The sequence below is a fragment of the Sycon ciliatum genome, chromosome 10 (genome assembly GCF_964019385.1).
Source record: "Sycon ciliatum chromosome 10, ocSycCili1.1, whole genome shotgun sequence".
In the NCBI taxonomy this organism is placed as follows: Eukaryota; Metazoa; Porifera; class Calcarea; order Leucosolenida; family Sycettidae; genus Sycon; species Sycon ciliatum.
In genome coordinates, this window is record NC_088652.1 from 23,775,642 (window position 1) to 23,790,641 (window position 15,000).

The window sequence follows — 15,000 nt, forward strand, 5'->3', positions numbered from 1 at the left end:
TCACAGGTGCACGTTGTACCGGGTGCTGTGTCATCGCAACCTAGCCACGACGACATGACGGAATCGGTGTCTTCAGAAGCCTCCATGCGACCATTACTTCATGCAGTGGTAAGCCTCGCCCAATAGACCATTTGACAAAATAAAGTAGGGGGGCGTAAGGGGGCAAGGCATGGTCTATAGGGGGGCCCCATCGTGCATGAGATCGCGCATGGACCGTGCACACTGCACAGTGCAGCGTGCAAGTACAGTGTGTACGTGGTGTACTGCATGGAGATTTCGTGTGCTTGTTGGTGCCGGTGGCCGTGGGTACGGTGTTTCTTGTTTTTGTTTGAAATGATTTGGTTGTTCTGTAGTTCAGTCGGTAGTTTTCCTTCGCCTCACGATGCCATCGCACAACCACTGGTCTGTGTTTGGCTGCTCAAATCGCCGATCAGATCAACGAGATCTGTCTTTTCATAAGTATCCCACAGATCCCGACCTAAGGGCGAGATGGGTGCAGGTATGTAAGCGCGAAGAGGGAGCGCATTTCACGATCTCATCCAGCACTGTTGTTTGCAGTGAACATTTCAGGGAAAAAGACTTCCATCCAGATCTACCCGGGCTGCCTGCATTAGCTTCTGGGAAGCCGCATCGTCGTTTGAAGCAGGAAAGCATCCCCAGTGTTTTCTCCTTTCGGCGACCACCAGCCGAGAGACCCTCTCCTGCGGATCGTCGAAGTGCTGCACTTGTTCGTCATTCTTTACTAGAGAGGCTCGATGTCGAGCCAAAAGCCAAGAAGCCGCGGCGAGGAGAAAGTGAGAGTGAGTTTGAGTATCGTGTCGGAGGCTGCCGAAACTGAAATCCAAAATCTAAGCACCAGTAACAGAGCAAACACATGAGAGCAGAGCCCACCATCTCCACCAGCAACACAGCCCTCACACACACAGCAAAATCCAGCACAGCACTATCATTTTTGGCGTCATCTGTGAACACAAGTCGCAAGCTGTACTTGGTAGACTTCTTCTGGGTTGCCCAGCACTTGGCTTCGATAAAAATCTCGGCCTCCACACAGCACACACTAACATCGTGAATGTGTCCACCAAAATACAGCTCGTGTCCCCGATCTAGAGGCTTCCTGATGATGAGTACATGGCTCTCACTGGTGCGAACTTGCTTTCTAATTCCAGTAAGCAGCAAATGCGACAAGATCGTGGATGCTGTTACACGAGGAAGTTTCGGTCTGTCTTGGGTCCAGCCAGAGTCAGGAAATACTGGTGCTGGCGTGCGCGTGGCGACGGGAGCTGCATCACGGGTCGACCGCTTGCTTCTTGGTGCTTCGGGATTGGATTTGTAGAATAACGCCCTGGATGTAGAACAAATGTCACGCGCAGTTCGTGAGTGAGTGTAGGTAAAAAAAATTAGTCGACGAAGCCCCGTATGAACGTACCTCGTAAGTAGTTCCGCTTTCCGTCCTGTCAACAAACCACCCTGCTTTCGTAGATAATCTCTCAGCTGCTTTATAGTCCAAGAAGGCTGAGGAACCTGCTCTACCAGCTCTCCGACACTACTCGTACCGACTCTGCCGTCCTCGCCCTCCATGACCGTGTGACTCGACTGTGCACCAGCTCTGTCTACTCGAAAAAAACGAAACCAGCAAGAAAGTGTGTACTTTGTCTGCTTGACCCAGCGCTGCTGCATGTGCGCTGCTGCAGCGCGCTAGCGCTGGGTCACCTGACGCCCCCCTACGCGTACGCTTGCCCCCTTTCGGCCCCCCTACTATTATTTGCGCAAATGGTCTTGTTTAGAAGAGTATCTCTTTGTCGTTGTTACTATAATCGAGTGGCACATTCGCACTACAATTCTACGAGTGCTAGTTTGAAATTACGTTACGAATTGTTACATTGTACAGCAGGTACGAAACAATTAATATTTACATACTCACCGGTTTTCGTTTCGGAGTCCCGCGCTGTGACTCAGCTAATTTCTATTTCGTTTGCCTTGTATTGTCTGACTAGGGGCGCTGTCACCCCGTCGGGTGCAAGCACCCTTGGACAGAAGCACTTCACTTCACGACAAGTGTTCATTTTCGTTTTCCTCTTCTGCTTCTGTTGCACAGTTTGAACTTTGAATGTGTGCTTTTTTCGTACTCTGCTCTCGATCGAACCATGCGCGGGTCGATCTCCATAATTTTATCTTCCGTTGCCATGACTGGCATTAGTACGCGTTCTGTACTCACTCGCTGCTTGGCACGCTTGCAGCGCGTCTTTTTTCTGTTGCAACCCAGTGCCTGCGTGCACGGTACGGGATTTGCGATGCCACATCAGCGTTGGTGTGTTGTTGTGTTTCGTTGTTGTTTTGTTCTTGGCTGAGTGTGGTCGTTAAAACTGAGAAAGAACGGGTCGTTGACAAGGCGTGGTTTCGATGTGCATGCCCTCCTGTCAACTCCAAACTATTGGTAGCAGAGGATGGTTATCACGGAGCCATCATGGAGGTAAAACTAGAAGACCTCGCACGGAAAAAGCGAGAGCTGAAAACGGATTTCACAAATACGAGGAGAAATTTGACAGTGGAGTCAACGAATGAGGTGCCGAATCAAGATGACGTAAAGGCATGGAGAAGCCACTTGACGACAGTGTATGACGAGACCAAGAAGGTCATCATGGAGTACATGGAAGCGGTGGTGGATACTGACTCTAGGAGACATGCTGGTCTCCAAAAGCAGTACAAGCAGCTGGAAGGCCAGTATTCAGATGCCATGGAATTGGCCAGGAGTGTGCTCATCAGGAGCAGCAGAGCGAGCCTGGCAGCGTCGACCAGGCAGACTCCCAGTCCCCAGCAATCGCCACTGAGAGGGGCAACGCCTTTACTGGCGTCAGTACGAGAGGAAAGCAGAGAAATTCTAGATCTGCGTGCGGCGCTCCAAGATGCACCGTTTCTTGGTCGCCAGGACGATGCGCGGGTTATGTTGCCCAGGGCTGCAGACTATGGAGAACGGGTGAAAGTAGAGCCGGACAATCGTGTTGTAATGTTCAGTGGTCAGCGTGTGGGGGAACCTGCCGAACCCTTGCCGACCGTTGCCATGGCAACCGCGTCAGCACACGCGCCACCGCAAATGGATATGATCAACAGCAATGCATGCACCGCTTTATCTGCAGCAGCCGCAGAGTATCAGCCACGTAGTTCAGTGCTGCCAGCGTCATTTGCAACTATGACCACAGGCAGCAACGCTCCCGCTATAAATCAGGAACAAGGCTCTGCCTTCCTGATCCACGATCCTGCTGATCAAACACATAGTATGATGTATGCAACGTATGGCAACAATAGTGCTAGGCCGCAGCAGGCATACATGTACCAACAACAGCAACCGCAGTGGAGTGCGAGCAATAGTGCAGTCGTGTACAACTCACCTGTGTCTACTGGACCGTCGCACACCATCTCTGCCGGAGCGTCACAGTACGGTGTGAGACCCAGCGCTGGCATGCAAGCACCCCAGACCGCAGTATTCGCCCCAGTTCCGACATATGTCGGAGGCACCGCAGCTCGACCTGCGCCACGGACTGCTCCAGCGGCAGCTGCACAGATCAACATCGCCAGCAAGTTGAAGCGGATCGAAATTGCCGTGTTCACCGGAGAGAAGCGAAAATACGAGCGCTGGAAATCCGCTTTCAGCGTTTGTGTGGACCAGCAGCCGCTCTCCGCTGAATTCAAACTGCTGCAGCTCCGACAGTACGTGGCGGGTGAGGCGCTGGATGCCATCGAGAGTCTTGGCTACTCGGCAGCAGCATACGATGCTGCTCTGCGGCGGCTGGAGCGACGCTTCGGTGGGAGTCGCCGGCGCCTTGCGGTTAGGATGGAAGAGCTGGAACGATCTCCACCTATTCGATCCGGTAGAGCCCAGGACCTGGAGCGCTTTACCGATGTGCTCGACATGGCAGTGGTGACGTTAAAGGATGCCGGTATGCACACCGAGCTAGGTACCGGCATTCTCTACCAGCGGATCCAGCAGAAGCTGCCGGTGAACTTGTTGGCCCAGTATCGCCGCTGGATAGTACACCACCAAAAGGACGAATCGGTCGAGGTGCTGCTGGAGTGGCTGAATGCCGAGGCAGAAGTTCTTGCTGCCGCCACGGAAACTATCGAAGGCATCAGCCAGCAGCATCACGTCAGAAACCAATTGTCAACCAGCGGGACAAGTCGAAATCAGCCGACTCGGACGGCAACTGCTCACGACGCTGTGCAACCGCGCACGACCACGTTCGTGACAGCTACAAACACCGCTGGCAACGTGCCGACCGCAAGGTCCACATGCCAATGCTGCAATGGTGGCGAGCACCCGATCTGGCGCTGCCCAGAGTTTGAGAAACAAACTGTAAGCCAGCGCTGGGCAGCAGCGAAGCGAAGCAAGTCATGCTATAGATGCCTTGCGACTGGGCACAGCGGCAAGGACTGCCCACGGGACCGGGAGTGCGGTATCAACGGGTGCACGCAGCATCACCATCGCCTGCTGCACAGTGAGCCCCGTCAACCGCCTCCAGCGTCGTCAACCCACGCCTCCGGAGAGACTGGAGCCATGCAGCCGGAGAACTTCAGTGCTGTCTCCCTCGGAAACAGCACGAAGGGAGAGGAGAATAGAGTACGGACGGTGACGTCGATTCGGACAGTTCCCGTTCAGCTATCCAACGGCAAGCGGTCGCTAACTGTTAACGCGCTGCTGGACGACGCCAGCACGCGCTCGTACATAGCGAGCAATGTTACGGCAGAACTCGGCCTGCTTGGATCAAGCATGTCGCTGACCATCAGCAAGCTGAATGGACAGCAAGAGACCATTCACACTGTGCCAGTATCGTGCACTCTGCGAAGTGTTGACGGAGCCACGTCGACGACTCTCCATGCGTGCACAATCGAGCAGCCAACAGGCAACATGGAAGTTGTAGACTGGCATCACCTGGGAAAGCAGTACGCACATCTAGCCAACGTTGAGTTTCCGCCGCTACCGTCGAAACGCCACATTGACGTGCTTATCGGTGCCGACTATCCGGAGCTTCACATGGCGTATGAAGAGCGCTCGGGTAACAGCCATGAGCCCGTGGCGCGTCGGACGGCATTAGGTTGGACCTGCATCGGCCCAGTCAATCAACCGACGGACGAGTCCATCGAGCTGACTGCGGTGACCGTCGACCAATGCCACAGCGAGCTGAATCGTCTAGAGCCAAGCCGCTACTCCGACTGGGTACGAATGTGCCGTGTTCATGCTTGGTGTGTGCGATTCGCTACGAATTGCTCAGTACCACCCGCACAACGAGAGTTTGACGAATTATCGCCACCAGCGATCCGAGACTCTGAGGAGTTCTACATCAAGCGAGCGCAGCAACAGTCGCTACCAGAGTATGCTGCAGTTAAGGCAGGCAAGCCGATCCCTGCAACCAGCAAGCTGGTCTCGCTCAAGCCAATGATTGACGACGCTGGCCTTCTACGCGTCGGAGGTCGACTACAGCATGCAGACTTCTTGACTGCAGAACAACGCAATCCGATTGTCCTACCACGAGGGGATCATGTGACACAGCTGATTGTCAAGGCATGTCACGAACGAGGATATCACGCGTTCGGTGTCAGCCATACGCTAGCCGAACTCTCGTCGCGCTACTGGATCGTCGCTGGCCGCGAAGAGGTGCGAGCTTGGGAAGCCAAGTGTGCGAGGTGCGCCCGGAGCCGTACGAAGCCGGCAATGCAGGTGATGGCGCCACTACCTAAGGTCCGAGTCAGCCTGCCGCTACGCGCATTCGGCCGAGTCTCTGTAGACTACGCCGGACCGTTTATGACGAAGCAGGGTCGCGGCAAGACACAACACAAGCGGTATCTGTGCTTGTTCACGTGCTTGCAGACGAGAGCAGTGCATCTCGAGCTGTCATACGCGTTGACAACGGACTCGTTCCTGCAGGCGTACGTACGCTTCACCAATCGACGGGGAGTACCGATCGACGTCATCTCCGACAATGGCACGAATTTCGTCGGCGCCACCAATGAGCTTGCTCAGCTAGTTAAGCAGCTTGATGCAGAGGCGATTCAGCGGCAGACAGCGGATCAGCAGACTAGCTGGCGTTTCAACCCTCCAGCAGCACCACATTTCGGCGGAGTGCATGAGGCGTTAGTGAAATCGGCAAAGCGTGCTATCTCGGCGATTCTGAAGAACGCGGAGGTCACAGACGAGGAGCTATTGTCTGCTATCGTCGGCGCGGAGGCGCTCATGAACTCACGGCCACTGTCCTACGTGTCGGCAGATGGTCGTGACCCAACTCCGCTAACGCCCAATCATTTCATGTATGGCCAAATCGGTACTCGGTTCGCACCTGCAGGAGTGGACGAGAGCGAGTTCAACCCTCGGCAACGCTGGCGTGTAGTGCAAGAACTCGTGCTGCACTTTTGGCGGAGATGGATGCAGGAAGTCGTGCCAGAGCTGAACCGGCGACTCAAGTGGAGGACGGCCGAGACAGACCTCAAGGTCGACGACATCGTTCTAGTGACATCCCAAGACAACCCACGGGGCACTTGGCCAATGGGTCGTGTCACCGAAGTGCACCCTGGTCCAGACGGACACGTGCGAGTTGTGAAGGTCAAGGTGGGCGACAAGACCTACACCCGCCCAATCGTGCGTCTTTGTAAGCTATTCTGTGAGTAGCTCCTTGTTTGCCTATTTCAGAACAATAATCAATTTCGAATTTTTTGGTCACTGTGAATTTCGGCACAGTGAGAAGGGAGAGAAATGTTTAGAAGAGTATCTCTTTGTCGTTGTTACTATAATCGAGTGGCACATTCGCACTACAATTCTACGAGTGCTAGTTTGAAATTACGTTACGAATTGTTACATTGTACAGCAGGTACGAAACAATTAATATTTACATACTCACCGGTTTTCGTTTCGGAGTCCCGCGCTGTGACTCAGCTAATTTCTATTTCGTTTGCCTTGTATTGTCTGACTAGGGGCGCTGTCACCCCGTCGGGTGCAAGCACCCTTGGACAGAAGCACTTCACTTCACGACAAGTGTTCATTTTCGTTTTCCTCTTCTGCTTCTGTTGCACAGTTTGAACTTTGAATGTGTGCTTTTTTCGTACTCTGCTCTCGATCGAACCATGCGCGGGTCGATCTCCATAATTTTATCTTCCGTTGCCATGACTGGCATTAGTACGCGTTCTGTACTCACTCGCTGCTTGGCACGCTTGCAGCGCGTCTTTTTTCTGTTGCAACCCAGTGCCTGCGTGCACGGTACGGGATTTGCGATGCCACATCAGCGTTGGTGTGTTGTTGTGTTTCGTTGTTGTTTTGTTCTTGGCTGAGTGTGGTCGTTAAAACTGAGAAAGAACGGGTCGTTGACAAGGCGTGGTTTCGATGTGCATGCCCTCCTGTCAACTCCAAACTAGGTCTATTCCCACCACCTTTATCAATACATGAACCCAGAAAGTGCAGCTTCTATCAAGAGCTGCGATAAGGGAATTGCGTCATTTTCGCACACACTGCAGAGTGAGCACCTCTTTTACCACTTCTGATAGCCACGGTATTTGACGCATTCCTTTTCCTGGCCAGGTGGGCGAGCAGCAGCTTTCGGCCTGTTCATCGTTGGTGTAGCCAAGCTCCCCACCATGTGTGCTCTTTGTTCAACCTCTTGCGCTGAAAATATAACAACAGGCGCATATCACTGCCGTTGGGGGTGGTCCGGCTGGAGGGGGTCCGGGGGTCTCCCGTGAAAATAACTCAGGGTGCAAAATCCTGCATTCTGGGCACTTTTGGCATTGTGGTAAAAAAAAGTGGTCCGGCCAAAGGTGGACCTGCCGGACAGGCTGCCACGCCCCTTGGCAATTATTCAGTGCAAGATGGACGCCGCAGGATCTGGTTCAGCAACGCTCTGTTTTACATGTAGCTCCATCTTTCACTCTCCTTTACTGTGTGATTACGGGAGAATCTTCATGTAGGAGTCCTGCCTTTTTCCACTCGAACTGTTCTTTTCCCTTGTCCTCGTGCACAGGATCGTTACGGTCGACCGTACGTTGCCCATCAGTGGGCTGCTGGTGAGGGCGATAGCAGCATGATCGGTAGTAGTGTCACTGGTGCTGGTATTGCTGGTGATCAATCAGTCAGCGAGAGTAGTCTTGTGCCCATGCCCTGCTCCGCCATGGTCGGTGGCGACCTCTCCATGCATACGGCGCAGTTCAGCGAGTCGCTGCCGCCAAGCGTGGCCCCAGTGCCGGTACGTGGTGTGGTGGCGGCGGCGGCAGCTGCTGAAGTCCCCGCTGCTTCGGGTGTCGCTACTGCCTCCCAGCATAGTAGTGCGGATCCGTCCCAGCAGCAGCAGCAGCAGCAGGCAAGCCAGGAAGCCATGGATGCCTCTAGCCAAGGCTCAACACAGGCGCTGCGCCAGTCGCAACCAGGTATGGAATTTACCCCACTGCATGGCAATGTTTGTTCATTGCTTGCGCACTCGCTCACTCATTCATTCACTCATTCACTGACTCATTCACTCCCTCACTCATTCGCTCATTCACCGGCTCACTCACTCACTCACTCACTCGCTCACTCATTCACTTCCTCGCTCATTCAACCCCTCGCTCATTCACTCACTCACTCATTCATTCACTCCCTCACTCATTCACTCTCTCACTCATTCACTCCCTCACTCATTCACTCCCTCGCTCATTCACTCACTCGCTCCCTCCCTCACTCACTCACTCCCTCGCTCATGCACTCCCTCATTCACATCGCCCTCCATAGCTACTTTCACGAATGTTGACACGTGTCTGAAATGTTGCTCGGCAGTGGGTCCTGTTGTCTAATGCTATGTATGGGTCGTTAGCTACTCCCTTGCCTTCTGACAATACGGTGCTACTCAATGAAAGACATCAGATATTGTGTTTGATCATAGCGTGATGGTTTTAGGCCTTGACCCGTTGTTCAGTGAAAAAATGCAGTGCTGATCAATGAAATCAAGCAAGTCAATGCCACGCTGGGGTACTGTGGAGTCCTAGACATGCCACGCTGGGGTGTGAACTGATGCAGGGCACAACTCACCGCGCTGATGCGATTGGATTTCATTGAGCGGCTCTGTAGTTCTAGTGTGTGTCCGTACATGTTTCGATTTCGACAGCATGTTACAAGGCGAGGACGCATAGTGCTCCTGACTACAACCCTGACCCGGTTGGCAGAGTCCCGGTCTTGCGACCATTTGAACCATATTGGGAACCGTACATGTTTGTGTGTGTGTTGTGCTTCTAGCTTCACAACCGTCACAGACGCTCCGCTCTTCCCAGCGCTCTCAGCCTCTATCCTCGTCACCAGCATCTTCATCCTTAGCCGCAGCAGCAGCAGCAGCAGCAGGCGTTTCTGCTGTACCATCGCCCTCATCGTCACAGGCTCACAGTCAGGCGTCACCAAGACAACACTCGGCACATGGACTGCACGCTTCGGCGTCCTCGCATGCTACCCAGGAGTCTTCGTCGACGTCATCGCAGCCAGCAGCAGCCGTGCCCGAACCCATGGACGCGGAGGAATACGACCCCGATGAAACGCGTTGTGAGTATGTACCTGTCGCCCACGGTAGTCAAGGCGACGGAGCGCTTAACCCTGCCAGTGCGGCAGCAATGGCTCCACCGGCGGTGCAGTACAACGTGATTTCTCCCTCGCCCGGCAGTCAGGAAGCATCGGCTGGAACTGCTGCCGAGGCGGTATCCGTAACCACCGGCGGTGGATTGGCTCCGAGTGTATCACAACAGCAAGCGCCGAGCAGCTCCGCAGGCGGCGATCCCACCGCTGCTGACCCTGGCGATAACAACGAGTTTAGCCTTCAGTTGTCCATGTCGCAGGAGTACTCGTCTCGCGTCGACTCCCAGTGGATATACGGCGTTCAGGGTCCGGCCGTCAGGGCAGCTGTCTCCTCTGTTGCTGTGGCTGATGCTGCTGGTGGTACGGCCCCACCTCATGTGCCTGTAACATCAACTCCAGTGTCTTCGACTGCAGTGGGTAAGATTGTGTGTGTGTGGGGGGGGCTGTGTGTGTGGGGGGGGGGGGGCTGTGTGTGTGTGTGGGGGGGGGGTGCATGTATGCGTGTGGGGAGGGGGATGCCAATGGTTTCACTATTTATTTGCATTTTGGGAATGAGGGGCTCAACGTGGCAATGACTGTATACTTTTTGTTCAACTTGTTTTTGTGTTGTGTGTGTATGACGTTTTTTCTTCTTCGTTTTATCGTCTGGTACTATAGCTCCAGTGTCATCTCAACAACGCGTTGCAGCAGCAGGAACAGCAGCAGCATCACAGCCCATGGACACCTCCGGCAGCACCATAGCGCCTCACAGTGTGCCGCCCGTCGACGCTGATCACGACGTCACTGCTATGACGTCATCCCGTCCGCCGTCGCAAGGTCTAGTTGCTGGTGGTGCTGCTGGCGCCGCGCTCTCTCAGCACAGGAGTGTGGCCGCCGAGCCCGCTGCACAACCGTCTGCAGTCGAAGGCGGCAGCGGCGGTGGTGATGCCAGTTTTGGAAACCTCAGTCAAGCGTCCAGTGTTGTCAGTCAACCAATCCTAGTCCGAACAAGTAAGTACATGAAAAAATCCTCTTGCCAATAGCATTATGTGTAGAGAGTCATGCCATCTGCGTTGCCATAAGCGAGGGCCCCTGGTTTGAGTCCTGATGATGACAGTCAATTTTTTCTTCTGACTTTGCCCGTTTTCAACTCCCTCAGCTTAATGCACCAATCTGCGTTGTTGTCCGTTTTTCGTTTTCTTGACCAGACCGTGCCCGTCGTCAGATCTTGTCGCAGTCGCCTCCGCCTGTCGTCACTGCCTCGCCGCCAGTGCAAGCCCAGCAGCAGCAGTCGTCGCAACCACAGCCTCCGAGCACCGCTGCCTCGCCGTCCTCCTCCTCAGGACGTGTGATGGACATCGTCACCGCCAGTCAGCCAGGTCGGCAAGGACAGCATTCGTCGTCTCCACCGCCCCAGGATCAGGCCATGGACGTCACTGAGCAGGGGGTTGCCGACACGCCCGAGACCGTTGTCATTGTGGACGCCACCGAAAGCCTCTCGGAGACCGTTCCGGAGACTCCCGTGGAGGACTCTGACTTCACGGGTAAGTACTGGGGTTAAACAGAGGTCTTAAAGATCTGTTTGATATCACTGTGCCGTAGCCTCTGTAGATACACAACTCAACGCTGCACATGTGACTCTTGATCCTGCAATGCACAGCTACTACTGGGAGCTGTGTCAATGTGTACACGGTCTGTGTGTGTGCGTGTGCGTGTGCGTGTGTGTGCGTGCGCGTGTGTGTGTGTGTGTGTGTGTGTGTGTGTGTGCGTGCGTGTGTGTGTGTGTGTGTGTGTGTGCATGTGTTGCTCTCTATTCTCAGCCACGCCGCTCAACTTTGTCCTACCGCAGCCTGGCACCATTCTGCGTCACCAGAGCACACCGACGGCAGACCTTGTGTCCATGGCGTCTTGGTCATCGCTGTCACCAGCGCCACCGAAAACAGCCACAGCACGTCAGAGATCAACAATGACAACAGCAACAACCACCACCGCTGGTGTTGCACAAGAACCGCAAGTGATAACGACAGCAGCATCTGCTCCAGGGGTTGCTTCGGCTATAAGCACTGAGGTTGTGAGGCAGCCTATTGTGGCTGCTCCACCCAGCGGAGCTCTCGTTTGGAAACAGACACAGGCCAATCTGGAAGCCCGCCGCCTTGCCGGTAAGCACTTGAGCCGGCACATGCCATTTGTGGACGTGCTGTCGTGTGTGTGTGGGGGGGGCATGTGTGTGTGTGGGTATGTGTGCGTGTGTAGTGTGTGTGTGTGTGTGTGTGTGTGTGTGTGTGTGTGTGTGTGTGCGTGTGCGTGTGCGTGTGTGTATCTGGGTGTACAAGTATCTATGTGTGTGCCTTTTGATTTTTGAAGCCTGTTTTCGAATACAAGCCGGATTTTCAAGATGCACTGTCGGCACATACGCCTGGTTTTAGTGTTGACATACACACATAGAAATTCCTGGTTTAAATAGAAGCCTGATTTGGTTTGAATAGAAGCCTAGCCTTGACATCAGCCTTGACATCGGCTTTTACAAGAATAAGCCCGGCTACGATACGCAACATCACGGTATGTTCGCTGTATGCTCTTGTTGCCCACAACCACCACCACCCCCGCCCCACCCCTCGCCCCTGCCAATCTGTGTAGTTGTTAGTGCCGCAGAAGCTGTTCAGCATTTTACGCAGATTCTGAAAGTGCTAGACAACTGCTAGTGAGGGTTAGACCTGATGCCAGTGATCGCTGATCACCCATGGGACGGGCACAGGAGGCCTTTGGGTGGTCCTTAAATGCAGGTGGTCTTTAAAACCAGGTTGACCTTTGCATATTCCGTACATACTTCACTGCCTAAAATACTGGTCTCTGATCACGTGGTTGCTGAAAGCAGGTGGTCTCTTGATCAGGTGGTTGCTGAAAGCAGATCGTCTCTTGATCAGGTGGTTGCTGAAAGCAGGTGGTCTCTTGACCAGGTAGTTGTGGAAAGCAGGTGTTTCCTTGAGTAAATTCTAGCTGTATGTTTCCTTGTTAAACTGTACATTGGCACAGAGGAGGAGCGTGCAAGAGCAACAGCAGCGGCGGCAGCAGCAGCGGCAGCACGACGTCCCCTGGCCGTGGCGGTCACCACGCCGCAGTTCACGTCCAGCGAAGAGTCGTCCGAGAGCCCTCTTTCAATCACACGTAAGTCGGCGTTGTCCCGTGGGAGGGGTGGGCTTGACTTGGGCATAGCGTGGCATGACATGCGTTGCATCTCTGTGTCGTCATACAGTGCTGGCAGCTGAAATCCGACCCCTGAGCGGTAAAACTACGGTGCATTCACATTCTAGCGGTCTCTATTTCGTAGTTTTGCTATCCCGTGTTGGGTCTTTGCGATGACCCCAGGGGTCGGATTTCAGTTGCCAGCACTGTAGTACAGGTGTGTGTAGCCAGTTCAGCTTATTAGGGAGCATCTCATAAGTTCGCACTTTTTTGTAAACGTAACGCATTTCGAATAGACTTTACCCACCTACCTCCCCCCTTTATTTGAAAGTCTTATCGCACATTTTCCGTGTGGATCTAATAGTGTGCATGTCCATGCACATGACTTGTATGCCATGGTATGCACATGAATGTCAAAGTGAATGGCATACAGTACGGTACTGCATCTACGGAGTACAAGAACAATGAATGACATGTACACGCACATAAACAGAGTTCCTCCACAACCACTGTGTACTGTAAAAGCTGGCCAGGTACACAGTTTGATGATGCTGATGTGACACTTGACACCTCTGAGTAGCCTGTATGCATGCAGTGCAAGGCTGATCTCCAAACGCAGGCACATAGATCTACACCTAAACACGCTCATTTGCTGAATTCGATCTAGCACATGCACTGCATGCACAGTATGTACACATCCGGAAAATGTGCAAACTGTCATTTTTCTATTCAAAAAGGGCGTTACCCCCTACCCCCGTTTCGAAATTCGTTACGTTTAGAAAAAAATGCGAACTTATGAGATGCTCCCTTTAATAGACGTCGGCTGGGCCAGTTTTTACTTTTGAGTCAACCAACGTTGTGAAAGTTCTCCCAGTGTGCCTAGACTTTCACTGCACTCCACGAGCAGCGTTTTGTTTTGTTTTGTTTAATTTTATTTTTGGGCGAGCGACCACCGTCTGTGCTTTTGCTGGTGTTGGCAAAGGATAAGAGCGAGAGTTCAGAAGAGAACGCTCTCACTGGCATGCCTTATTACCGTTGTTCTCGGTGAAGTCCGACCCAAAGTGCAAAGCTGGCGCCCTCAGCCTGCACGGCCCTTGGCACCCTGGTAGAAGTACGGATGCGGCTGGACGTACGCATGCACAAGTATAGTGATGTAATCGGAACTTGTCCAGGGCGCCAGTTTTGCACTTTGGGTCGGGTTTCAGTGAGCGCAACTGTAGTACTGTGTCAGCTAAACCATCTTTAGTAGGCCTGCCGCCTTCTACGTGGTATCCAGTCAGACCTCGTATAACCGCACGCATTCGTTTCCACAAAAATATCCGGATAGGCGAGGGAACTGGATAATCGAGCACACATACTGTATGTATGCATGGCATATGCTGTAAATCGGTAACCAACGATTTTCTTCCGTATGGCGAGGGGTCCGGATAAAAGAGGACCGGATAAGGCTGTCATCACACCATTGTACAAAGCGCTGCGTCTACGTCCACGTAAGGAGTTTTTGGTCGGTTGTCATGATGATCCGTATATGGGGTGAAACGGGAGCAGAGGAAACGGGAGACGTAGACGTGGTATGGAGAGGTGGGGTATACGACTTTTTGTATGAACGTGTGTATCTCCCCCAGCCTTTTTCCGAGCGACCCTGTACTTCGATGTACGTGGGTTCAAATTTCTCCAAAAACCTGACTGCGTATACGCGTCAAGAACTGTGCCTGTCTGATGACACGACCACCCGTTTTGGTTTTTTCACCATAGACGTAGACGTAAACGGGAGTCGGAGAACGTGGTGTGATGACGGCCTAAGCCGTAGAGAAGCCGTAGTAAGCGAGGTCTGACTGTAGTAGTGCAATGCCCCTACCATGGCATCTACAGTATCAGTTTGGTTGTTTCAGTTTATGTTGTCAGTCAATCCTCGGTAGTATAGTGGTAAGTATCTCCGCCTGTCACGCGGAAGACCCGGGTTCGATTCCCGGCCGGGGAGGACATTTCTTTTTGCTCAGTTTTGTTATGCACAAGATGGATACGGGCAAGAGTCCATAACCCCCCAGAGTGTGCAACTCGTGATCCTTCTCAGCACAAATCAGTGCCGCAACGAAATCCAAACTTCATACGTCATGTAGTGAGTAGCGGATGTACCAGATATGCACATGGCCCCATCCGCCCATGCTTGACTATGGACCGGATGACGCAATGTTTGGATTTCGTTGCGCCAGACCCCAACCTGGAGTTGCACACTCTGGGGGGTCATGGACTCTTGATACGGGTATGCT

At 53.3% G+C, this 15,000-nt stretch overlaps 1 protein-coding gene and 1 non-coding gene across 2 annotated transcripts in view; both read left to right on the forward strand.

Moving 5' to 3' along the window:
* Positions 1-15,000, forward strand: part of LOC135826356 (mucin-17-like) — a 49,137-nt gene that overhangs the window by 9,466 nt on the left and 24,671 nt on the right. Inside the window, exons 11-17 of the mRNA XM_065338969.1 lie at positions 1-108; positions 7,998-8,400; positions 9,242-9,985; positions 10,226-10,558; positions 10,756-11,091; positions 11,368-11,706; positions 12,581-12,712. The exon at positions 1-108 is cut by the window's left edge and continues 909 nt beyond it. Coding sequence (XP_065195041.1) covers positions 1-108; positions 7,998-8,400; positions 9,242-9,985; positions 10,226-10,558; positions 10,756-11,091; positions 11,368-11,706; positions 12,581-12,712 — 2,395 coding nt within the window. The remainder of the gene's footprint in view (positions 109-7,997; positions 8,401-9,241; positions 9,986-10,225; positions 10,559-10,755; positions 11,092-11,367; positions 11,707-12,580; positions 12,713-15,000) is intronic.
* Trnad-guc (transfer RNA aspartic acid (anticodon GUC)) lies at positions 14,640-14,711 on the forward strand. The gene has a single exon. It is a non-coding gene; the product is annotated as a tRNA-Asp (tRNA).